This window comes from Heteronotia binoei, chromosome 8 (genome assembly GCF_032191835.1).
Source record: "Heteronotia binoei isolate CCM8104 ecotype False Entrance Well chromosome 8, APGP_CSIRO_Hbin_v1, whole genome shotgun sequence".
In the NCBI taxonomy this organism is placed as follows: Eukaryota; Metazoa; Chordata; class Lepidosauria; order Squamata; family Gekkonidae; genus Heteronotia; species Heteronotia binoei.
This window is the reverse complement of record NC_083230.1, coordinates 120,432,024-120,456,120: the sequence shown is the minus strand read 5'-3', so window position 1 is coordinate 120,456,120 and position 24,097 is coordinate 120,432,024. Positions and strand designations below refer to the sequence as shown.

Below are 24,097 nucleotides of genomic sequence, written 5' to 3'. Positions count from 1 at the left end.
ATGCAGACTAGAAAAGGAGGTGGAATTTTGGGATCACTAATTTTATATAACATAATACTTGATTATTTGCACTTTAACGTGACATTATGGGTTACTGAAAGTGATTGTTCGCACTTTAATATGACATTATGGGACACTGAGAGAAAAAAACAAGTCCTTCAGCTATCATAAATGAAGTATGAATATTTACCTTTTTTACAGAGATATTTGTATGCTGTGCAAATAAATGTTTTTAACAATGATCAGCCAGCGACTTGGAGAATGCATGTAAAGTTTCATTTCCACCTCTCCCTCCCCTATCTGTTTGCCTTCCTTCGGGCCCTGTGTGCCATAAAACATAATGCCAGGTCGCCGTTCCCAGCCTGCTCTCTCTGCCTCCCAGCCTTTGGCTGTCCAGATGTGTGGTAGTGACAACCATGGTGCCCTTTTTTGCCTTTGCTCTTCCACTCGTTTCCGAGGCCAAGACGTCTTTCTCCTCAGAGAACAAGGCAGCCCAGTTGCCTCCCAATCCGTGTTCCGGCCTCCCTCCTCTCTCCTCCACTGGCCCCATCCCTTTGTCAGCAAACCACTGCTCTGTGCCCCCGCCCTTGCCAACCCACCCCCTTCACCGTCACCAGGGGTGGAATTCTAGCGGAAGTTCCTTTGCATATTAGGCCACACCCTCCTGTAAGCTCCAGGAGGATTGGCTACAGCGGGGGGGAGGGGTAGCCTAATATGCAAAAGAGCTCCTGCTAGAATTTAACGTTTCTTTATTTCCACCTCTCTCTCCCTCCCCTCAACATCGTTGAGCTGCGGTTGGAGGAGGTAGAAGGGAAAAAACACCACCGCTCCTCTTTCTCCACCTTTGCTGCCATCCCCTCCCTCTATTTTACCTCAGCCTTAATCCCACCCACTCCCCTGTGGCTTGGGAGCGACATGTGGCTCTTTCGCATATGTTATCTGGCTCTCAAAGCCCCCCACCGCCCCTGTTATGGCCGGCATGAAGAAGGCATTTGTTTCTTTAAATCGCTTTTCCAAGCCAAGCCAGCTGGCAGCTTTGGAGAATGTATTTAAAGTTGCTTTCTTTCCACCTCCCTCCCTTCCCCCATCTGTTTGCTTGCCTGGCTGCCTTCCTTCTTGACTTCCGGCTGTCAAACGTCTGGTGTTGATTCTACGTGGCTCTTACATTCAGCAAGTTCGGTATTAACCCTAACCCTGCCCTAACCATTTCATTTTTATTTCTTGAACACTTTTGACCACACACCTCACCGCATGTGCCCACCTGTGTGCCCCCCCCCCAAACAACCCCCTGCCTTCCCTCCCTCGTACCACTTGCCTGTGGGTCGGATAAGAGCTCTGGACGGGCCAGTTCCGGCACTTGGGCCGTAGGTTTGACACCCCGAACCGCTACAATGAAAACAAGGGTAGAATAGAAACATGACTGAGTCGTCTACTTTCCCCCAGTGTGTCGTGTAAGTTACAAACCGGTAACAATTCACCGAAGCTGCTAACAGACCAAATTAGATAAACGTAAAAGCTTTTATTTAATAGAAGTTCCGGAATACAGCACGATTGGTAGTTGAACAAAAAAGGCCACAATAGTGGGTTTCAAGGATCTTTTTACACCGTAACTATATCTAGTATAACAAAGTTCAGTAGTACATTAACAAGCTACCTAGTCATACCTGGATGGCACGTCCACCCCACACTGCTGGTTTCATGATTTAGTGTCGAACTGGTAGTAGGGAGACACAGTCCCCTAGCCCCCCCAAAAAAGTAGGCAGAGTTGAACTCAACTCCTCGCCTGGACTGTTCCATGAGCATTGCCCCTTGGTTCACCCGCATCTACCACTGGAACTAGCAAGAGGGAACGATAGCCCAAATCGCTCGTCTTAATTCAGAACAGGGTAGGTCCGCTCCAGCTTTCATAGGAAATGGGGAAAGTATTCATGCTTTTTCGAGGAGTTCTTCAAAGCAAACCCCCTATATAACCACTTGGCTATGTTAATGGAACTGAGAGCCAGTTTGGTGTAGTGGTTTAAGAGCGGCAGACTCTAATCTGGAGAACCGGGTTTGATTCCCCACCTCCTCCTCCGCATGCCGCCCCACTGGGTGACCTTGGGCGTTTCCCTGTTCTCTTGCCTTGGCCAGTGGCTGAAATGAACTGGAAACTGTGCCCCACAATCCTTTGCAGTTCCCACAGTGGTTTAAGAGCGGCAGACTCTAATCTGGAGGACCGGGTTTGATTCCCCACTCCTCTACATGCAGCCCTCTGGGTGACCTTGGGCTGTTCCCCGTTCTCTTGCCTTGGCCAATGGCTGAAATGAACTGGAAACTGTGCCCCACAATCCTTTGCAGTTTGTTTCATATATCTGATGTAGAAAAGACTGTCTGGAGTTAAAAGAAACAAGTTAACATGGTCCTCCCGCTCAATCTCAGCAACTGACCGCATGCGATTCACTATAGAATCCTACAGTTGAAAGGGACCTCCAGGGTCATTTAGTCCAGCCCCCTGCACAATGCAGGAAACTCACAAAGACCTCCCCCTAAATTCACAGGATCTTCATTGCTGTCAGATGGCCATCTCGCCTCTGCTCAAAAACCTCCAAGGAAGGAGATTCCCAAATTGTCAAGGGAAAGCTTTTACTCATTAGAAGATGGGATTGTTTTATCCCAGTGTTTCCCATTTGCAGGGTCGTGACCCGGTACCGGGCCACGGAAGCCTCACTACCGGGTCACAAGAAAAGCCAAAGCTAGCCCTGTCCCCAGCAAAGCTAGCTCCACCCCATCTCTGTGTTGTGCAGAGAGGAACTGGGCTGCCTCTCCTTCCTTCTCCCCCACTCCCAGTGTTTGAAAGAAAAGTTAGCATCCACTGGCACTTTAGACCCATGAAGTGTTCTTCAAGGTATGAGCTTTCATGTGCCTTGCAGTATATTCTTTTGGGGAGATTTCCCCGGGAGGCCTGGGTGGCAAAGAAGGGTGTATGTGTGTTTTTTCATCCAGGAGGGGCGGGGAGTGGGCATTCTAGTAGCTGGTTTTTTTTTACCAAACAACCCCTGGGCAGAATTTTTGCTGGCTGGGGTCATCTGATGGTGAGGAAGGCCTTCCTTCCTTCCTTCCTTCCTTCCTTCCTTCCTTCCTTCCTTCCTTCCTTCCTTCCTTCCTTCCTTCCTTCCTTCCTTCCTTCCTTCCTTCCTTCCTTCCTTCCTTCCTTCCCTCCCTCCCTCCCTCCCTGCAAGTGATGCTCTGTCTGTATTCTTGGTGCTGGTGGGGGGGGGAAGCAACAGTGGGAGGGCTTCTAGTGCCCTGGCCCCACTGGTGGACATGCTGGTGCTTATGGGGCATTGTATGAGGGAATTTTGGACTGGATAGTCCACTGGCCTGATCCAACATGGCTCCTCTTATGTTTATGTTCTTTCCATGTCTTTCTTTTCCTTTCCTTTCCCTCCATTTCATTCTTTCCCTTTCTCTTTCTTTCCTTCCATTTTTACTGGATGAAACTTTTCTGTTCATCATGCTGTTGTTGCAGACATAGGAGCTCTGTCAATGAAAAGTTGGCACCCCCAGTTGTAGCCAGGTGGCCTTCTATGAGATTTCTGTGTGAGTGAGTGAGAGTAAGAGGTGTGGGGCAAGAAGAGATTATTGGAGATTACTGCGGTATATCTCAGCAGCACTGGAAGAGATGGTACTATGAACTTGGCACCATTTTACTGGCCCTGCTTTTTAACAGCTGTCTGACACCACAATTAAACTCCTGCTGTAGATATTAAAAAGGATGAAAGTAGTTCACTGGCTAAGTATCTGCACAACAGATTGCTTTTAAAGGCATGGGAAACACAGCCAGTAAAAAGCTGCAAGTCCCTCATAAATATCCTTTTTGGGATAACTGCAGAAAAGCTTGTATGAACTTCATATAACTTGAAATTAATTCATTAATTGCAGTACAATTCTCTCCTACCTTTCACAGCAATTTCCCCATGTTTCAACCAAAGAAAAGTATGAAAAATAGCTGTCAAAAGATTTTCTTGAAACCACGCAAGCTTGGTTGTAGCTTGAGGCAGGGTTCCAGTAGCAGCAGCTGAAGGAAGGGCCTACTAAATGTGTCAGCACATTTTGAGGTACAGCAGCTCCCAGGGCCCAGTGTGGGTGGTACAGTGCTGGCATTCCTGATGGCAATGGCAACAGCACTCCCAACTGCATACACTGGCCAGTGCTGTTGAGGAAGGGATGTGTAGGTGGTGCAGGCAATTGAAAATGGGCTTGCAAGCTGGAGAAGAATACACAGATAGGTGCATGCAGGTGTGGGGGTTAAAAGAGAGGACCATCCACTTTCCATCCCCATTTTGGTTCAGCATGAGTTTCAGAGAGATTTTTCTGAAAATGAATTTACTTCCAAAAGAAGAGGCTGGTTTGGGGGAGTGCCCTGGAAGCGACATCACAGGAAAAGGTGGAGTTTTGGTTCAGTGTGCCCCGAAAGTGACATCACTTGGTCCTTGACACCACAGGAAATGACGTAATTCCTGTCTCCCGGCTCCACCTCCAAAGTTTCCTGGCTCCACCCCCAAATTTTAGTGGGCCACAAAGGAGAAGTATAAAAATAACCAGGCCACGGGAAAGAAAAGTTTGGGAAACCCTGTTTTATCCAGTTTATCATGTCTCAAAGATGATAGATCTGAATGCGTGCACAAAAAAGCTCACACCTTGAATAAACTTATTGGTTGGTCTTAAAGACGCCACTGGACTCCAAAGCTATTCTCCTGGCTTTGAGAGAACTTGTGGCTGACCCAAGGTCACATCAGCAGGTGCATGTGGTGGAGTGGGGAATCAAAACATTGAACAGAGATTCCGTACTCCACTCTGAATCTCAGAGCGGCTCACAATCTCCTTTATCTTCCTCCCCACAACAGACACCCTGTGAGGTGGGTGGGGCTGGAGAGGGCTCTCACAGCAGCTGCCCTTTCAAGGACCACCTCTGCCAGAGCTATGGCTGACCCAAGGCCATTCCAGCAGCTGCATGTGAAGAAGTGGGGAATCAAACCCGGTTCTCCCAGATAAGAGAGCCATGGCTGACCCAAGGCCATTCCGGCAGCTGCAAGTGGAGAAGTGGGGAATCAAACCCGGTTCTCCCAGATAAGAGAGCTCTGGCTGACCCAAGGCCATTCCGGCAGCTGCAAGTGGAGGAGTGGGGAATCAAACCCGGTTCTCCCAGATAAGAGAGCTCTGGCTGACCCAAGGCCATTCCGGCAGCTGCAAGTAGAGGAGTGGGGAATCAAACCCGGTTCTCCCAGATAAGAGTCTGCACATTTAACCACGACACCAAACTGGCTCTCTACGGATACATGCAGTGACTAATCCCCTTACTAGCCCCTTTATACAGGATTAGGCTAAGTCTGTTGAGCAGAAAGACTGAATTGACTGAGAGGCCTTATTGGATAGGATCACAGCTATGCCACTTCAGTGCCTTTTGTTTTAATAAAGTTCTGCCCCCCCAAAAAAAAATAAAAGAAAAAGAGAAAAGAAAATTCAAGCTCTATTGAGGTCTACTGAAGATCTTCAGACGGATATTAAAAGATTACAGTCACTTTTGGGCCTGCTTATTGGAGGAAATTGCTAGATTGAGATACACCATTGAGAGGTTCCAACAGGAGGGCTGGGGTGGCCCCAGAAGAGAGTTGGGACCGCTCACCGTGTAACTTGCAGTTGCTCCGTCCCGTTTCTTCGGGGAGATGTGGTTGTCTCCATGGCAGGAGGAAAAAATTCTACCCCCTGACTGGGAAGACTATTCCTGGAAGTGGAGCCATGTGAAAGCCGAGACGATCCAGGGCAAGGGGTGTGTGTGTGTGTGTGTGTCAATTCAGTTTGTTAAGTTTTAAATAAAGCTGCGTTCCCCCGACAAAGGAAAGAAAATTCTAGCTCTGTTCTGAACCTGAAAGGCAAACCAAATTTTCTACCCGCTAAGACCGGCAGTAAGTTGACGAGAAAGACTTACGGAGAGAAAAGAGCTCTGCTCAAAATCTTCCGGGGTGAGCAGCAGTGTCCCCTCTAAGCGGAGTTAGCGGGAGCTACCTCACCGGTTTTTTTAGCCTCCGGCTCCCACAGTTTGGTCTTAGCGCAGGAAAAAGAAGGCCCGAGAGCAAACTAATTTCTGCAACAGCGCACAACGTTTTGCTCACAAAGACTCCACAGCTTAGAGGGAGTGTTGGTGAGCAGGTACTTCCGCTCACACAAAGCGTTGGGTTCTCCCACACCCCGATGAAGGCCTCCGTGTCACACACGACACTGCCCCAGGAACCACCAACCGTGGATCCTCAGGAGGAGCTTTACAGTGGGCACATGAGGAGGCTACAGGGGGATATGGAAACTTTATATGCCACAAGCTCCATTCACGGCTTGTTGTAAAATCACCCATCTTTAGGGAAAATTCAGCAAGATGCCTACTCTTTAAAACACTGCAACTGGCAAAGGAATACTATCGCATAGGGATGGCCAAACTGAGCCCCGTGTGGCTCTTTCACACATATTGTGTGGCTCTCAAAGCCCCCGTCATCCTGTCAGCCAGCCTGGAGGAGACATTTGTCTCTTTAAATCACTTATCCAAGCCAAGTCAGCTGGGAGAACGCACTTAAGGTTAACGTTGCTTTCTTTCCATCTCTCCTGCCCTCCCATGTCGTTGTCTTCCTGCCTTCCTGTCTTGCAACTCTCATACATCTGACGTTCTAGTCTTGCAGCTCTCGTACATCTGACGCTTATTGAACATATGAAGCTGCCTTATACTGAATCAGACCCTGGGTCCATCAAAGTCAGTCTTGTCTTCTCACACTGGCAGCGGCTCTCCAGGGTCTCAAGCTGAGGTTTTTCACACCTGTTTGCCTGGACCCTTTCTTGGAGATGCCAGGGATTGAACCTGGGACCTTCTGCTTCCCAAGCAGATGCTCTACCACTGAGCCACCGTCCCTCCAATTCTATGCTTATTCTATGAGGCTCTTACATTAAGCAAGTTTGGCCGCCCCTGCTATAGCATAACCAAATATTATATTAACAAAGGAAGACTGTAAAGGTCAGGGAATCGCTCCCTCAGAGACCAATACTTCTTCCCAGGCTTCTTTTCTAAAAACCAAAGTCTTTCTGAAATCTTCCAAGCCCATAATATTGCAAAAGATCATGCTATGTTACCAAATCTTTGTTGTTTTAAAGTACTAGCTAAAAAGGCCAAACTGTCTTGCCTTTTTCCTACCAGAATATGAAAGAGCATTGAGAAGCGCATGTACATACACGTGGCACAGGACAGAGAACATAACAGCCATGCTAGGTCAGACAAAAGGCCCATCTAGTCCAGCATTCTGTTCACACAGTGGCCAGTCAGTTCCTCTGGAGGGTCAAAGGGCAGAGAGGCCGAGGCCTTCATAAGAACATCAGAAGAGCCCTGCTGGATCAGACCAGTGGTCTACCTAGTCCAGCCTCCCATCTCACACAGAGGCCAACCAGTTCCTCTCAAGGGCCAACAACCGGCCAGAGAGGTTGAGGCCTTCATAAGAACATCAGAAAAGCCCTGCTGGATCAGACCAATGGTCTATTGAGTCCAGCCTCCCATCTCACACAGTGGCCAACCAGTTCCTCTAGAGAACATAAGAGAACCCATGTTGCATCAGGCCAGTGGCCCATCCAGTTCAACACTCTGTGTCACGCAGTGCCCAAAAAATCCAGGTGCCATCAGGAGGTCCATCAGTGGGGCCAGGACACCAGAAGCCCTCACACTATTGCCCCTCCCAAGCACCAAGAACACAGAGCATCACTTGCCCCAGATAAGAGAGTTTCAACAATACGCTGTGGCTAATAGCCACTGATGGGCCACTGCTCCAGATGTTTATCCAATCCCCTCTTGCAGCTGGCTATGCTTGTAGCCGGCTATGCTTGTTGTTGGTGCGGCAACAACAGGCAGAGAGGCGGAGGCCTTCATAAGAACCTCAGAAGAGCCCTGCTGGGTCAGACCAGTGAGCGTCCACCTAGTCCAGCCTCCTGTCTCACACAGTGGCCAACCAGTTCCTCTGGAGGGGCAACAACAGGGCAGAGAGGCCGAGGCCTTCATAAGAACCTCAGAAGAGCCCTGCTGGATCAGACCAGTGAGGGTCCACCTAGTCCAGCATCCTGTCTCACACAGTGGCCAATCAGTTCCTCTGGAGGGCCAACAACAGGGCAGAGAGGCCAAGGCCTTCATGAGAACATCAGAAGAGCCCTGCTGGATCAGAACAGTGAGGGTCCACCTAGTCCAGTCTCCTGTCTCACACAGTGGCCAACCAGTTCCTCTGGAGGGGCAACAACAGGGCATAGAGGCCGAAGCCTTCATAAGAACCTCAGAAGAGCCCTGCTGGGTCAGACCAGTGAGGGTCCATCTATTCCAGCCTCCTGTCTCACACAGTGGCCAACCAGTTCCTCTGGAGGGGCAACAACAGGCTTAGAGGCCAAGGCCTTCATAAGAACCTCAGAAGAGCCCTGCTGGATCAGACCAGTGAGGGTCCACCTAGTCCAGCCTCCTGTCTCACACAGTGGCCAATCAGTTCCTCTGGAGAGGCAACAACAGGGCAGAGAGGCCAAGGCCTTCATGAGAACATCAGAAGAGCCCTGCTGGGTCAGACCAGTGAGCGTCCACCGAGTCCAGTCTCCTGTCTCACACAGGGGCCAACCAGTTCCTCTGGAGGGGCAACAACAGGGCATAGAGGCTGAGGCCTTACCCTGAGGTTACCTCCTGGCTCTGGGATTCAGACACCGGACTGCCTCTGAATGCGGAGGTTCTCCTCAGTCACCATGGGTAACTGCCCATGATAAAACTATCCAATCCCCTTTCAAAGCCTTCTAAGTCATCAGCTGTGATCACATCCTGCGGCAGCGAGTTCCACAAATTAACTATACGCCGCGTGAAGAAACATTTCTTTTGGTTTGCTTTAAGCCTCTGTTTCGGAGCCAAGGGGAAGTCATGCAAAGAGCTCATTCCAAACAAGATTTTTTTTTTCACACCACTCTACACAACATTCTTAAAGTTTGCTAGTGAATAGTACCACAGTAAAAATTGAGATATTTAAAGTAGTTGGCAGTGTATGACACGTTTGCTTAAACACAAAAAGCGGAGAACGATTTCAAAAGCGCTCTTCTTCGAACTGTAAAATAAATATTCTCCTCTACGCTATCTTTGCACATTGCCGAAAGCTAACACTACAAGACTTCCACAATCCAGTCGTCCATGATAAATCGTAACTAGGAACGGGCACGAACCGGGAGGAAATCGAAAGGGTTCCATTCAAATGGCTTTCATAGGCGGCGTGTGCACTCAGAAGTGAATACAAAAGAAGAAGATATTGGATTTATATCCCGCCCTCCACTCCAAAGAGTCTCAGAGCAGCTCACAATCTCCTTTACCTTCCTTCCCCACAACAGACACCCTGTGAGGTGGGTGGGGCTGGAGAGGGCTCTCACAGCAGCTGCCCTTTAAAGGACAACCTCTGCCAGAGCTCTGGCTGACCCAAGGCCATTCCAGCAGCTGCAAGTGGAGGAGTGGGGAATCAAACCCGGTTCTCCCAAATAAGAGTCCGCACACTTAACCACTACACCAAAGTGGCTCTCCTACAGGAGTAACTGGAAGGGTGCGTTGGGGAAGGGGGGTAATGCTAAGGGTTGGCTGCAGTCAGGGCTGTAGCAACCGGGAGGGGCACAGGGGTGGTGCCCCCTATAGAACCTTCTGCAGCACCCCTACCTAATCTTCCCCAACACACACATCCACTTGCCCCCGTGCATTCACTTCTGAGTGCGCACACTGCCTACAAAAGCCATTTAAACTGAAGAAGAAGATGACGACTGTAGATTTATACCCCGCCCTTCTCTCTCAATCAGAGACTCAGAGCGGCTCACAATCTCCTATATCAGGGGTGGCCAACGGAAGCTCTCCAGATGTTGTTTGCCTACAACTCTCATCAGCCCCAGCCACTGGCCATGCTGGCTGGGGCTGATGGGAGTGGTAGGCAAAAAAACATCTGGAGAGCTATCGTTGGCCACCCCTGTCCTATATCTTCTCCCCCCACAACAGACACCCTGTGAGGTGGGTGGGGCTGAGGGCTCCCACAGCAGCTGCCCTTTCAAGGACAACCTCTGCCAGAGCTCTGGCTGACCCAAAAACATTCCAGCGGCTGCAAGCGGAGGAGTGGGGAATCAAACCCGGTTCTCCCCGATAAGAGTCCGCACACTTCGCCACTACAGCAAACTGGCTCTGAATCCTTTCTCTGCAAGGGAAGATTAGGGAAGACTGGGTGGAGGTGCTGCAGATTCTATAGGGGGCACCACCCCTGTGCCCCCCCCCCCCACACTGGCTACGGCCCTAGCTGGAGTACTCTGCATGGCACACGCACACACACCCCAACAACCATCCCTTCCGGGTGCACACACCGCCTATAAAAGCCATTCAAACGGAACCCTGTCGATTCCCCCCCCCCAACCGGTCCGTGCCCACCCCAAATCTTAACTGTCTAGAACTGCCATTCAATCAATATTCAATGATGCTACGAACTACGGGATTCACTCGGGTAGCCTTGCAATTCAACACAAAACAAAAGCAGCAGCGATGCAATGTTAACGTTCGGTTCTCCGCGCCTTACTTCCGTTTGCTTTTTGTGTCAGTGGTCTGGAAAACGCTAGAGGCGGACATAAGGTTTTCTATATATTGTCCAAGAACTTGATTTTCTGATTTCAGTTTCAGGTTTTCTTCTTTAACGGCGTCAACTCTGGCAGACAGATCTGTAAAGACAGAGACACTCACCGATCAGGGTTGCATTCAGGCGGCACAGCTGTGCCTTTGGGTGTTCAGTTAGAAAACATTTGGGCTACGATTGCCTTTGCTTTAAGCATTTGCTAAGCATTTTTCACCAAATGGTATAGAACTCTGGCGACTTTAGCCAATATGTTTCCTGGGTTGAGCCTTAAGTGTTGGCACTGTAAAAAAGAGAAGGGATGGTACACCCACATGTGGTGGGAGTGCCCGGAGGCCAAGAAATTATGGGAAATGGTAGTCGGAATGATAAAGGAATTCTTTCAGGTAGAGCCGAGAATTAACTTTGAATTAAAGCAGATGACTATATTAGGGAATGAGACAACAGGGAAGAATGATCAAGATTTACTAAAAGCAATGATATCAGCGGGTAAAGCGGAAATAGCGGCAGGATGGAAGGATAAAAGTAAATGGAAGGAAAGAACTTGGCATGACTATCTCTTCGATTTTATCCAGTCGGATATAGCTGCTATAATGTCGCAAGAAGAATCATGGGAGGAAAGAAGATCAAGAATCAAAGAAAACCTACTTGAAATGGGCGAAGGAAGAAAGGAGAGTGGACATTCAGTGGAAGCTTCAAGTCCTTTGACCCTGGCTGCAAGAAGAGGATGTATAGACTAAGGGGTGGGTGGGTTGCGGGGGGAAATGTAAAATGGATACCAGAAAGCATGTAGAGAAATGGATAATGAATAATAATAATAAAAATATACATATAGAAAAAAACGGGGGAAAAAAGCATTTGCTAAGAGGTGTATTGCAGCTTGAAGAAGCTCTTTGCTAAGATGTCTGTTATACCCTGAATATGCTCTCTACCAAGAGGTTTATTGCAGCTTGGAAAAGTCTCTGCTAAGAGGCTTTTCTAGCTTGAAAAAGCTTTTGTGAAACATGGGTATAAGTACAACCTTGTCCTTTCCTCTTTGAAAATTTGGCTGCATCCATTGAGAGACATTCATCACTGGGAATATCACACCAGGATTATATGGAGAAACTGGACAATTTTACCATATAAAGGAAAAGAACTCTTGGTGTAAATGCTTCCTTTTGTTCAAAGGACCGAGTATTATAGTTGTTTTGATGAAAGCAATATATGTGGGTTAAATACAATTATTTATATTTGAATGGTTTTTCTTGTTGTGTCGTTGGATATAGAAGCTGGTTCCCGCGGGGCTTTTTGTTTCCGTGTTGGTCTAAAGCAGCAGAACGAAGTTTGAGTCCTGTGGCATCGTTAAGACCAACAGTGTTTTACTCTGGGTATAAGCTATCGTGTGAACCAGCTGCCGGAAGAGGTGAGGGCCCTGCGGGACCTTGGGCAGTTCCGCAGGGCCTGCAAGACAGCCCTCTTCCGGCTGGCTTACAACTAACTGACAGTGGAAACTCTATGGAAGGTTGCAGTGTAGCATTTTGGCAGATCGTTTGTTCTATAGGTTTTCTATTTTACTGTTTTAAATTGTTGCAAATTGACGTATTTTTAAAACCAAACTCTATGTTAGATTTTATATGTTGTGAGCCGCCCTGAGCCGCTTCGGTGGGAAGGGCGGGATATAAATTGAAATAAACTGAAACTGAATGCACGCTTCATCAGATGCAGTGGAATAATCAGTGTTAAGAAGACCCTGCCCTTTATACCCCGCCCTTCTCTCTGAATCAGAATCTCAGAGCGGCTTACAATCTCCTTTATCTTCTTCCCCCACAACAGACACCCCTGTGAGGTAGGTGAGGCTTGAGAGAACTCTCTCAGAAGCTGCCCTTTTAAAGACAACCTCTGCCAGAGCTATGGCTGACCCAAGGCCATGCCAGCAGGTGCAAGTGGAGGAGAGGGGAATCAAACCCAGTTCTCCCAGATAAGAGTCCACACACTTAACCACTACACCAAACTGGCTCTAAGTTACTGCATCTCCCTGGTTTGAAACAAACTATGCATCACTGCATCCCAAACCACCAAACTTTGTGTGGATGCAGTAAATTCAACTTCAAATCCCTGTTCAGCCATGAAGCTCACCACCATGCCTTAAAATATGTGATCCACCCTACCTAAGAGAGCCAGTTTGGTATAGCCACTCTGAGATTCTTTGGAGTGGAGGGCGGGATATAAATCCAGTATCTTCATCTACCTCACAGGGTGTCTGTTGTGGGGGAGGAAGGTAAAGGAGATTGTGAGCCGCTCTGAGACTCTTCGGAGTGGAGGGCGGGATATAAATCCAATATCTTCATCTACCTCACAGGGTGTCTGTTGTGGAGGGGGGAAGGGAAAGGAGATTGTGAGGCCACTCTGAGACTCTTTGGAGTGGAGGGAGGGATATAAATCCAATATCTTCATCTACCTCACAGGGTGTCTGTTGTGTGGGGAGGAAGGTAAAGGAGATTGTGAGCCGCTCTGAGTCTCTTCGGAGTGGAGGGAGGGATATAAATCCAATATCTTCATCTACCTCACAGGGTGTCTGTTGTGGGGGAGGAAGGTAAAGGAGATTGTGAGCCGCTCTGAGTCTCTTCGGAGTGGAGGAAGGGATATAAATCCAATATCTTCATCTACCTCACAGGGTGTCTGTTGTGGGGGCGGAAGGTAAAGGAGATTGTGAGCCGCTCTGAGACTCTTTGGAGTGGAGGGCGAGATATAAATCCAATATATTCATCTACCTCACAGGGCGTCTGTTGTGGGGGAGGAAGGTAAAGGAGATTGTGAGCCGCTCTGAGACTCTTCGGAGTGGAGGGCGGGATATAAATCCAATATCTTCATCTACCTCACAGGGTGTCTGTTGTGGGGGAGGAAGGGAAAGGAGATTGTGAGCCGCTCTGAGACTCTTCGGAGTGGAGGGCGGGATATAAATCCAATATCTTCATCTACCTCACAGGGTGTCTGTTGTGGGGGAGGAAGGGAAAGGAGATTGTGAGCCGCTCTGAGACTCTTCGGAGTGGAGGGCGGGATATAAATCCAATATCTTCATCTACCTCACAGGGTGCCTGTTGTGGCGGAGGAAGGTAAAGGAGATTGTGAGCCGCTCTGAGACTCTTTGGAGTGGAGGGCGGGATATAAATCCAATATCTTCATCTACCTCACAGGGTGTCTGTTGTGGGAGAGGAAGGTAAAGGAGATTGTGAGCCGCTCTCAGACTTTTCGGAGTGGAGGGCAGGATATAAATCCAATATCATCATCTTCTTCTTCTAATCTAATGTACTGAATAAAATGGAAACAAGTCCTAATAGGGTTCCAACTCTTCCTTAACTGCAAGGAGGGAGGGTTGCCAACAACCCAGAGCAGTGGTGGTCAAACTTGCTTAATGTAAGTGCCGCATAAAATAGATGTCAGATGTTTAAGAGCCACAAGACATGAACAAAGATCACACACACATCTTTATTAAAACTCTTAATATATTCTTTGCACAGAAAGATAAAATACATATCTATGCACTTTACAATATGACCAGGCTAAAAGGAGACCTTAAAAAAAAAAAGCTGGGAATAACAGTCCCTATAAGACCAGCTCAGGGAAAGATTAGGGAATTATTTTTGGCACCAGTGGGAGAAGGAAACACACATGTACAATACAAATCACTGAATAGTGTTCACATAATTATGCATCTCTCTTCCTCTTGACACCAAGGTTAGTAAATACAGCTCCTACCAGAATAATGAAACTAAGGGGGAACCTCTTAGTTCCTCCTTGATTTCTGGGAGCCTCACAATATGTGTGAAAGCCATATGCGGCTCCTGAGCTGCAGTTTGGCCACCCCTGACCTAGAGGAAAATCATGACACCTCTATTAAAAGGACCAGGTATTTCTTCTAGGTTATTGGCACCCCCCAACCTGTAGATTGTCAATGTGTTTGTAAGACTGCAAACCCACGCTCACACCTGAAGCCACCCTGCTGAATGGACACTCGCTAGGATAATCAGGGGTACCGGATTGCTGCCTGTATTTGCATCCGTGCTTGTAAATAAGTTACACTAACCTTCAAGTGTAATGCTGCAGTTCCAAAACCTGATTAATAAGCGCGTTTTCTCTTCCAATTCCACTTGATTTTCAGCCTCAACCGCTGTCAAGAAACAGATCATGTTGAGAACAGCTCAATATTGTCATGAATGAGCGAACACAAAAAAAGGAGTAAAATGCCATCTACCGTCCATATCTGCATTCATCATGGTCGAATGAACCTTCTCGTCTCTTGGATTCTGTACTTCAGAGATGTGCTCTGTTTAAAGGGGAGAAAAACACCATGAACAGCATGCATATTAACAGACCCAGATCGCCCAGTTTAATAGAAGAAGAACTGCAGATTTATACCCCGCTCTTCTCTCTGAATCAGAGACTCAGAGAGGTTTACAGTCTCCTTTATCTTCTCCCCTCACAACAGACAGCCTGTGAGGTAGATGAAGATATTGGATTTATATCCCGCCCCTCCACTCCAAAGAGTCTCAGAGCGGCTCACAATCTCGTTTAACTTCCCTCCCCCCACACACAACAGACACCCTGTGAGGTAGATGAAGATATTGGATTTATATCCCGCCCTCCACTCCAAAGAGTCTCAGAGCGGCTCACAATCTCCTTTACCTTCCCCCTCCCCCTGCACAACAGACACCCTGTGAGGTAGATGAAGATATTGGATTTATATCCCGCCCTCCACTCCAAAGAGTCTCAGAGCGGCTCACAATCTCCTTTACCTTCCCCACCCCCCACAACAGACACCCTGTGGGGTAGATGAAGATATTGGATTCATATCCCGCCCCTCCACTCAAAGAGTTTTAGAGCAGCTCACAATCTCCTTTATCTTCCTCCTCCACAACAGACACCTTGTGAGGTAGATGAAGATATTGGATTTATATCCTGCCCTCCACTCCGAAGAGTCTCAGAGCGGCTCACAATCTCCTTTACCTCCCCCCGCCACAACAGACACCCTGTGAGGTAGATGAAGATACTGGATTTATATCCCACCCTCCACTCCAAAGAGTCTCAGAGCAGCTTACAATCTCCTATATCTTCTCCCCCCACAACAGACACCCTGTGAGGTGGGTGGGGTTGAGGGGGCTCTCCCAGCAGCTGCCCTTTCAAGGACAACCTCTGCGATAGCTATGGCTAACCCAAGGCCATTCCAGAAGGTGCAAGTGGAGGAGTGGGGAATCAAAGCCAGTTCTTCCAGATAAGAGTCCACGCACTTTACCACTACACCAAACTGGCTACGTGATACCAAACTGGATAGGTTACATTCAGGGCTTTTTCTTTGTAGCAGGAGCTCCTTTGCATATTAGGCTACACACCTGTGATGTAGCCAATCCTCCAAGCGCTTACAGGGCTCTTAGAGCAGAGCCTACTGTAAACACCAGGAGGATTTGCTACATCAGGGGGGTGCACATTAATTCTAGAGCCTGTCCTGGAGTTCTGACAATGGTATTGCCAAGGTGCCACCTGTGCCCAAGTTAACCAGATCACAGTATAGTCGGTCCCTGGGAACAATTTTATATACCATTGCGAACTACATAGCGGAAGCAGATGAGGGACATCAATGCAATAGTAAACACTGCCATTCAGTACAATACCTTGCCATTCGCTTATCCCCAAATAACTAACAATTGCAATAAACTCCTACTCTAAAGAGGAGCATTTCCTGTTTATCAGATTTATATCCACTCCGAAGAGTCTCACAGCGGCTTAAAATCTCCTATATCTTCTCCCCCCACAACAGACACCCTGTGAGGTGGGTGGGGCTGAGGGGGCTCTCACAGCAGCTGCCCCTTTCAAGGACAACCTCTGCGATAGCTATGGCTGACCCAAGGCCATTCCAGAAGGTGCAAGTGGAGGAGTGGGCAATCAGACAAGGAAGGTGGAATTCTAGGAAGAATGCACAGTATGGGCGCGCTCACCCTACCCCGAATAATGCGTTTCCAACTGGATTTTTTTCAATTGCGCAAGAATAGCAAAAATCCACTTGCAAAACACATAATTTAGTGTAGTGTGTGCGTACCCTATGCGGCGGATCGGAATTAACATCCAGTTGCAGGGTGGGTCTAGGTGCTGGACTTAGGGTTGCCAAGTCCAATTCAAGAAATATATGGGGGCTTTGGAGGTGGAGCCAGGAGACACTGGGGGTGGAGCCAGGAGCAAGGGTGTGGCAAGCACAATTAAACTCCAAAGGGAGTTCTTGGCCATCACAATGAAAGGGACTGCACACCTTTTAAATGCTTTTCCCTCCATAGGAAATAACGAAGGATAGGGGCACCTTCTTTTGGTTCTCATAGAATTAGACCCCCTGGTCCAATCCTTTTGAAACTTGGAAGGTGTTTTGAGGAGAGGCATTGGATGCTATGCTGAAAATTTGGTGCCTCTACCTCAAAAAACAGGGCTCCCTAGAGCCCCGCAGATTAATTCTCCATCATACCCTATGCTATGGGAATCGGTCTCCATAGAGTACGATGGAGTGCCCAGCAGACATTTCACTCTCCCCCCCGCCGCTTTCTGATGACCCCGATGAAGTGGGGGGAGGGCCTCCAAACCCCCACCTGGGGATTTAGCAAAAAATAGAACAATCTGAGTAGCACAAAACAATCAATATTTTATCATAGTCTTAAAGACGCAGTGACATTCAAAGTTCAAAGAAACAATCACATACATGCCCAATGGAAAAGTCTCTCACTCAAAAATCACTATAGTTGTGTATAAAATCTAGTCCTCAAGGGAGAACAGACATCAGTGTAGTAAGTCTATACGTCAATGGAGACTAGGCTGATGGCTATTCTCCCTGGATTCACGTTGTGAGACGGTCAACTAGATTTTATACACAGTAATAAGTGATTTTAGGGAGCCCCATGGCGCAGAGTGTTCAAGCTGCAGTACAGCAGTCCTAAGCTCTGCTCACAACCCAAGTTTGATCCCCGGTGGAAGCTGGGTTTTCAGGTAGCCGGCCCAAGGTTGACTCAGCCTTCCATCCTTCCGAGGTGGTAAAATGAGCACTCAGCTTGCTGGGGGGAAAGTGCAGATGACTGGGGAAGGCAACGGCAAACCACCCCGTAAAAAGTCTGCCGTGAAAACGTTGTGAAAGCAACGTCGCCGCAGAGTCGGAAACGACTGGTGCTTGCACAGGGGACCTTTCCTTTCCTTTCCTTATAGTGATTTTATACTAGACTAGATTTTATACACAGCTATGGTGATTTTGGGTGAGAGACTTTTTCCATTGGACTTGTATGTGATTGTTTCTTTAAACTTTGCACGTCACTGCGTCTTTAAGACTACGATAAAATATCGATTCTTTTGCGCCACTCAGATTCTTCTCTTTTTTGCTATATCTGTACTGAGCATCCTCGTTTACCACCCACCTGAGAACTGGCAAACCTAGCTGGGCTCCTTAATTTTCCATTCCCCGCTACGCTAACATTTTGCTAATGGGAAGATGCCAATCCTTGAAGAGCTTCCGACGTACGGCTCCTTGCATCTCTAAAAGGCAAGATTTTGCATCTCACACCCCAAATGCAGCCAGGCAAGAATCAACCCTCCATCAGCACAAGCTGCCCCTGGTGGCCTGGCCTCCCCAAAGGCGGCGCTGCACCCTTAACTCCCCATGCAGGAGGAGCTCAGGCCTGAGCATCCCTCCCTGCATCCCTCTCCCCGTGCGCCCGCTCACCTGCACACCTTACCTGCACGCTCCAACCCCAGCCTGGTCCAGGGAAACCACTGCGCCTGCGCGGCCTCCCCCTCGCCCAGCCGACTGCGCACGCGCTTTGCGCCTTGGAAAACAACCTGCGCGTCGGAGGGCGGGTCTTCGGGGGGGAATCCTAGAAGCACCAATCGCGAGCAGGCTGAGCTCGCCGCTCCGAGCGAAAGAGCCAATAAGAGAGGCGGGGAGACATCAGCCGAGACTTCCGGGCCCGTTCTATAAGGCAGTTAAATACCTCATAGAAGGCGCCTCCCTTCTGCCATACAGTTATGAGGGGGATTATCTGCTGCACAGTTATGAGGGAAATTAGTTTAAACGAATCAGCCCTCACAGTCTAAAGCCCGCAAATACAGTGAAAAGCCCTTCCAGCCAAACCACCCCTCAGTCATCCCCCAGTGGGGCCAAAACTGAGGGAAAAGGCCTCGCTCTGACATGTCTTCGGAATATACCAACCCCTCGACAAAGAGGGGGGAGAGGGAAACGCCTCTCCTTTAGTTTTGAAGGGACTGCTCGACCCAAACCTTCCAGATGCACAGCTGAGTGTTTAAACTTATCAAACGCTGCATCTGGTTAAGCTAAGAATATCTTCGATTTCACCCCTCCCCGCTGCAGTTTTAAGAACATTTATGCTCCCCCCCCCCTTATCTGTGTTTGGAACAGTCCTCCAGTCCAAGGAGAACAGTTTGCAAAAAAACAAAATAGGAGTCAAGTTGCACCTTTAAGACCAACTTAGTTTTATTCAGAACAGACAGCTTTCGTGCGCTCTCTAAGCACACTTCATCAGACAAGGAATCTGGTACAGTGAGCAAAGCCACACATAGCGGGTAGGCAGTGGCTCAGAATGCAAACTGGTACAAATTTAAGATCCAATGACAGTATAGTAAAATTATCTGGTAGGGAGTGGTTTAGGATGCAAAATGGTACAAATTTAAGATCCAATGACAGTATAGTAAAATTATCTGGTAGGCAGTGGCTCAGAATGCAAGCTGGTACAAATTTAAGATCCAATGACAGTATAGTAAAATTATCTGGTAGGGAGTGGTTTAGGATGCAAAATGGTACAAATTTAAGATCCAATGACAGTATAGTAAAATTATCTGGTAGGCAGTGGCTCAGAATGCAAGCTGGTACAAATTTAAGATCCAATGACAGTATAGTAAAATTATCTGGTAGGGAGTGGTTTAGAATGCAAAATGGTACAAATTTAATATTCAATGACAGAATAGGAAAATTAACAAATTGAGCAAACCTTTGATCTGAGTATCATGACCATGCAGAAGCAATAAAACAGTAATATGTGAGAATGTCTGTTAATGTCTGTTAATGACTATATTGTATTAAGCCTGGGTCAAAAGGAAGGTATTTATATCTCAGAAGATTTATATCTCAGATTTCCCATCCAACTAAATCTTCTGAGATATAAATACCTTCCTTTTGACCCAGGCTTAATACAATATAGTCATTAACAGACATTCTCACATTTTGACATATTACTGTTTCACTGCTTTTGCATGCTCATGCTACTCAGATCAAAGGTTTGCTCAATTTGTTAATTTTACTATTCTGTCACCGAATCTTAATTTTTTTTTTTACCATTTTGCATTCTAAACCACTCCCTACCAGATAATTTTACTATGCTGTCATTGGATCTTAAATTTGTACTAGTTTGCATTCTGAGCCACTGACTACCAGCTATGTGTGGCTTTGCTCACTGTACCGGGTTCCTCGTCTGATGAAGTGTGCTTAGAGAGCACACGAAAACTTACGTTCTGAATAAAACTACGTTGGTCTTAAAGGTGCCACTTGACTCCTATTTTGTTCTACTACTTCAGACCAACATGGCCGACTACTTGGATCTGTCTTAATGGAGTGTTTGCAAAAAGCACAGGAAACTTGCAGGAGGCTTCCCTCACAGTGCCAAGGGATTTTGTTGGTCTTAAAGGTGCCCCTGGACTCTTAACTTTGTTCCTAGATCCAGAGGAGTTAGCCGTGCTAGTCTGTTGCTGCAAAATAGTAAAGAGACCAGTAGCACCTTTAAGATGAACGAATATTGCTGAAGGCAGCATAAGCTTTTGAGAAACACAGTTCCATGCATCTGATGAAGAGAGCTGTGTTTCTCAAAAGCTTACGCTATAATAAAATTTGTTGGTCTTAAAGGTTCCATTGGATTCTTAACTTGCTTCCTAGATCCAGAGGAATCAACTGTGTTAAACAGTTGCTGCAAAATAGTAGAGTCCAGCAGCACCTTAAGGACTAACAAATTTTATTGTAGCATAAGCTTTTGAGAAACACAGCTCTCTTCATCAGATGCGTCTGGCAAAGAGAGCTGTGTTTCTCGAAACCTTGTTACACTAAAATTTGTTGGTCTTAAAAGGTGCCCCTGGACTCTTAACTTTGTTCCTAGAACCAGAGGAGTGAGCCGTGTTAGTCTGTTGCTGCAAAATAGTAGAGTCCAAGTAGCACCTTTAAAACTAACAAGTTTTATTGTAGCATAAGCTTTTGAGAAACACAGCTCTCTTCACCAGATGTATCTGATGAAGAGAGCTGTGTTTCTCAAAAGGTTATGCCACAATGAAACTTGTTAGTTTTAAAGGTGCTACTTGGACTCTACTATTTTGCAGCAACAGATGTATCTGGCGAAGAGAGCTGTGTTTCTCAAAACCTTCTGCTACACTACAATTTGTTGGTCTTAAAGGTGCCACTGGACTCTTAACTTTGTTCCTAGTTCCAGAGGAGTTAGCCGTGTTAGTTTGCTATTGGTGCAAAACGGCAGAGCCCAATAGCACCTCTAAGACTAACCAATTATATTGTAGCATAAGCTTTTGAGAAACACAGCTCTCTCTGTCAGGAAAAGAGAGCTGTGTTTTTGGAAAGCGTATGCTACAATAAAATGGGTTAGTCTTAAAGCTGCTACTGGACTCTTTACTAACTTTTGCTCCATTAACCTTCTCTTTGCTGAATGTAATGTCAAGATTTTGCACAAGAGCCACCACTATGAAGTCCCTGTATAGGACAGGGCTGTAAGATTGCAATTTCACTGCATACCAAATCCAGTGAAAGGGGGCTGGTTCTCATCTGTGTGTGTGAGAGAGAGAGTGTTGTGTCTTGCAATTCGGTCCCTGAATTTACAACACAGCGCGAGTGGCAGTGCGCGCGCACGGAGGTGACCAGTGGGAAATCGCAGGTTGCTGGATGTAAGGACTAAATGCAATCCGCCTATGAAGACCTGTGGCGGGAAGTTTAACTGGTCACAATTGGACCTGGCCAGGTAAGGGGGTTGTTCCAGGAGATGTATATAATTGGAGCCCAGCCATGTTGTCTTTGTGATGTACTAGCCAATAAAGCATGTTGCCTTCTAAACGTCTCGGAACTCAGTACATTAGAGAGAGAGAAAGAGACAGAGACAGAAAGAAAAACATTCGGTTGAGCTTTATCCAGAGTAATATTATCTGTAGAAGACCTTTTTTACGAAAGGAAGTAACTTCTTGATAAAAAAAAGAATTGTTCCTGTCAGTTTGGGTAGGATTCAAATCAAAAGTTATTGTGTCTAAAATAAAACAGTCCCATAACCTCATAAGCCATGCGTGTTTGGAGGGTGAAGTTGGCTGTTTCCACGTTGTCGCAATAGCATGCCTTGCTGCTACGAACGTAAAAGAAATCAGTTCTCGGGTATGTTTGGGTATGTTCGGAATTTCCCATAGATTTAATAAAGCCAGTTCGGGAGTAGGAGGTAAAGATACTCCAGATAAGAGAGGTTACTTCTGCAAAGATTGGGGTCCAAAAAAAAGGTGGACAACTCCACCAGAGGTGAAAAAAGAGAGCCTAATCCTCCACAATTCTTATAACAGTTTGGCGAAACAGATGAAGTAATACGAGATAACTGAAGAGGTGTTAGATACCAACGCGCTGTAACTTTATAAGTCTGTAATTGAACGTTATGGGCTTTGGACTTATACAGCCCCGCGCACTATTTTAATGGCGGGGGAGGGAGGGAAGGTGGTGATGGGGAAAGCAGCAGGGAGAGGAGGGAAGCTCTTTCTTGCTTACCCCTCACTACCACCCTCCCTTCCCTGCCATTAGTGCACCAGGCTGGAGGCAGAAGCAGCCCCAGCCACCCGCCCCGTGCTAGTTAAAGGGCCCACGAAACAACTGATCATCCGGCCCTTTTAGTGGGGCGGGAGGAGGTGGGGGGCTGCTTCTGCCCCCATTGTCAGTTTCTCCCAGGGCCGGATCTAGGGGGGGGCAGAGGGGGGTATAGGGTCCATTGGGGAGGGGTGGTGGCTCAGTGGTAGAGCATCTGCTTGGGAAGCAGAAGGTCCCAGGTTCAATCCCCGGCATCTCCAACTAAAAAGGGTCCAGGCAAATAGGCGTGAAAAACCTCAGCTTGAGACCCTGGAGAGCCACTGCCAGTCTGAGAAGACAATACTGACTTTGATGGACCAAGGGTCTGATTCAGTAGAAGGCGGCTTCATATGTTCATATGTTCATTGTATTCTATGGGACCATAAGATCGAATGGCCCAAAAGGGGGCGTCGTTTTTTAATTTTGCCCCCACCCCCCTCAAAAATGTGTAGATCCGGTCCTGGTTTCTCCTGGCCTCTTCCCCTCCCTCCCAGCCCCGATTCAATGCCGATCCTGTGAATTTAGGCAAAACATGAGAAGGAGGTCAGGAAGGGCCGTATCAGTGCTTAGTTTTTGCGGCCCTATCTTATAAGCCTAGAGAAATGCTGATTACTCCAATTTTTCTCCAGGTCTGTTTAGCAAGGGATGCTGGAGGTTTTTTCCATCTTCTGGGCATGGAGGTCACTGGGGATGCATGTGTGTAAAGGAGGTATTTGTGAAGTGCCTGCATTGTGCAGGGGAGTTGGACTAGATGACCCTGGAGGTCCCTTTCAATCCATGATTCTATAAGCGGGTGACACCCATCACGTCTGAGCAGGAAATAATGAAGGATAGGGGCACCTTCTTTTGGGGCTCATAGAATTGCACCCCCTGGTCCAATCTTTTTGAAACTTGGGGGGTATTTTGAGGACAGGTACTAGATGCTATACTGAAATTTTGGTGCATCTACCTCAAAAAGCAGCCCCCCCCCCAGACCCATATACCTGCGGATCAATTCTCCATTATTTTCTATGGGAATAAGTTCCCATAGGAAATAATAAGAGTTCCCAGCAGACATTTCCCTCCCCTCCCTTCCCCCTTTCTGATGATCCTAAAGGGGGAGAGGGCCTCCAAACCGGGGGGGATCCCCCGCCGCCACCTGGGGATTGGCAACCCAAAGAAGAAGAAGAAGATATTGGATTTATATCCCACCCTCCACTCCGAAGAGTCTCAGAGCGGCTCACAATCTCCTTTACCTTCCTCCTCCACAACAGACACCCTGTGAGGTGGGTGGGGCTGAGAGGGCTCTCACAGCAGCTGCCCTTTCGAGGACAACCTCTGCCAGAGCTCTGGCTGACCCAAGGCCATGCCAGCAGGTGCAAGTGGAGGAGTGGGGAATCAAACCCGGTTCTCCCAGATAAGAGTCTGCACACTTCACCACTACACCAAACTGCCTCATTCCTAAACTGGAGGCTTTGCTGAATTGCAAATGCAAAAGAGCCTCTAGCCTCGCCCCGGCCCCGCCTCCTTTGCAGGGGCTCTGCCCAAGGAAGCTCCTCCAACCAGA

General features: G+C 47.6%; 1 protein-coding gene across 2 annotated transcripts; it reads right to left on the bottom strand.

The window, feature by feature from the left end:
• Nucleotides 1–10,538: 10,538 nt before the first annotated feature.
• On the bottom strand, nt 10,539–18,430 carry LOC132576631 (short coiled-coil protein-like). Of its 2 annotated transcripts, none has more exons than XM_060245994.1 (4): nt 18,397–18,430; nt 14,905–14,976; nt 14,737–14,820; nt 10,539–10,758 (listed from the first exon to the last, which is right to left on the bottom strand). In XM_060245994.1, the coding sequence occupies exons 2-4, from the start codon at nt 14,924–14,926 to the stop codon at nt 10,616–10,618; spliced, it is 249 nt and encodes an 82-aa protein (XP_060101977.1). In that variant the 5' UTR covers nt 14,927–14,976; nt 18,397–18,430; the 3' UTR covers nt 10,539–10,615. The 2 variants fall into 2 exon arrangements, with proteins under 2 accessions (XP_060101977.1, XP_060101976.1); XM_060245993.1 differs by having other exon boundaries at nt 18,410–18,430.
• Nucleotides 18,431–24,097: the final 5,667 nt, after the last annotated feature.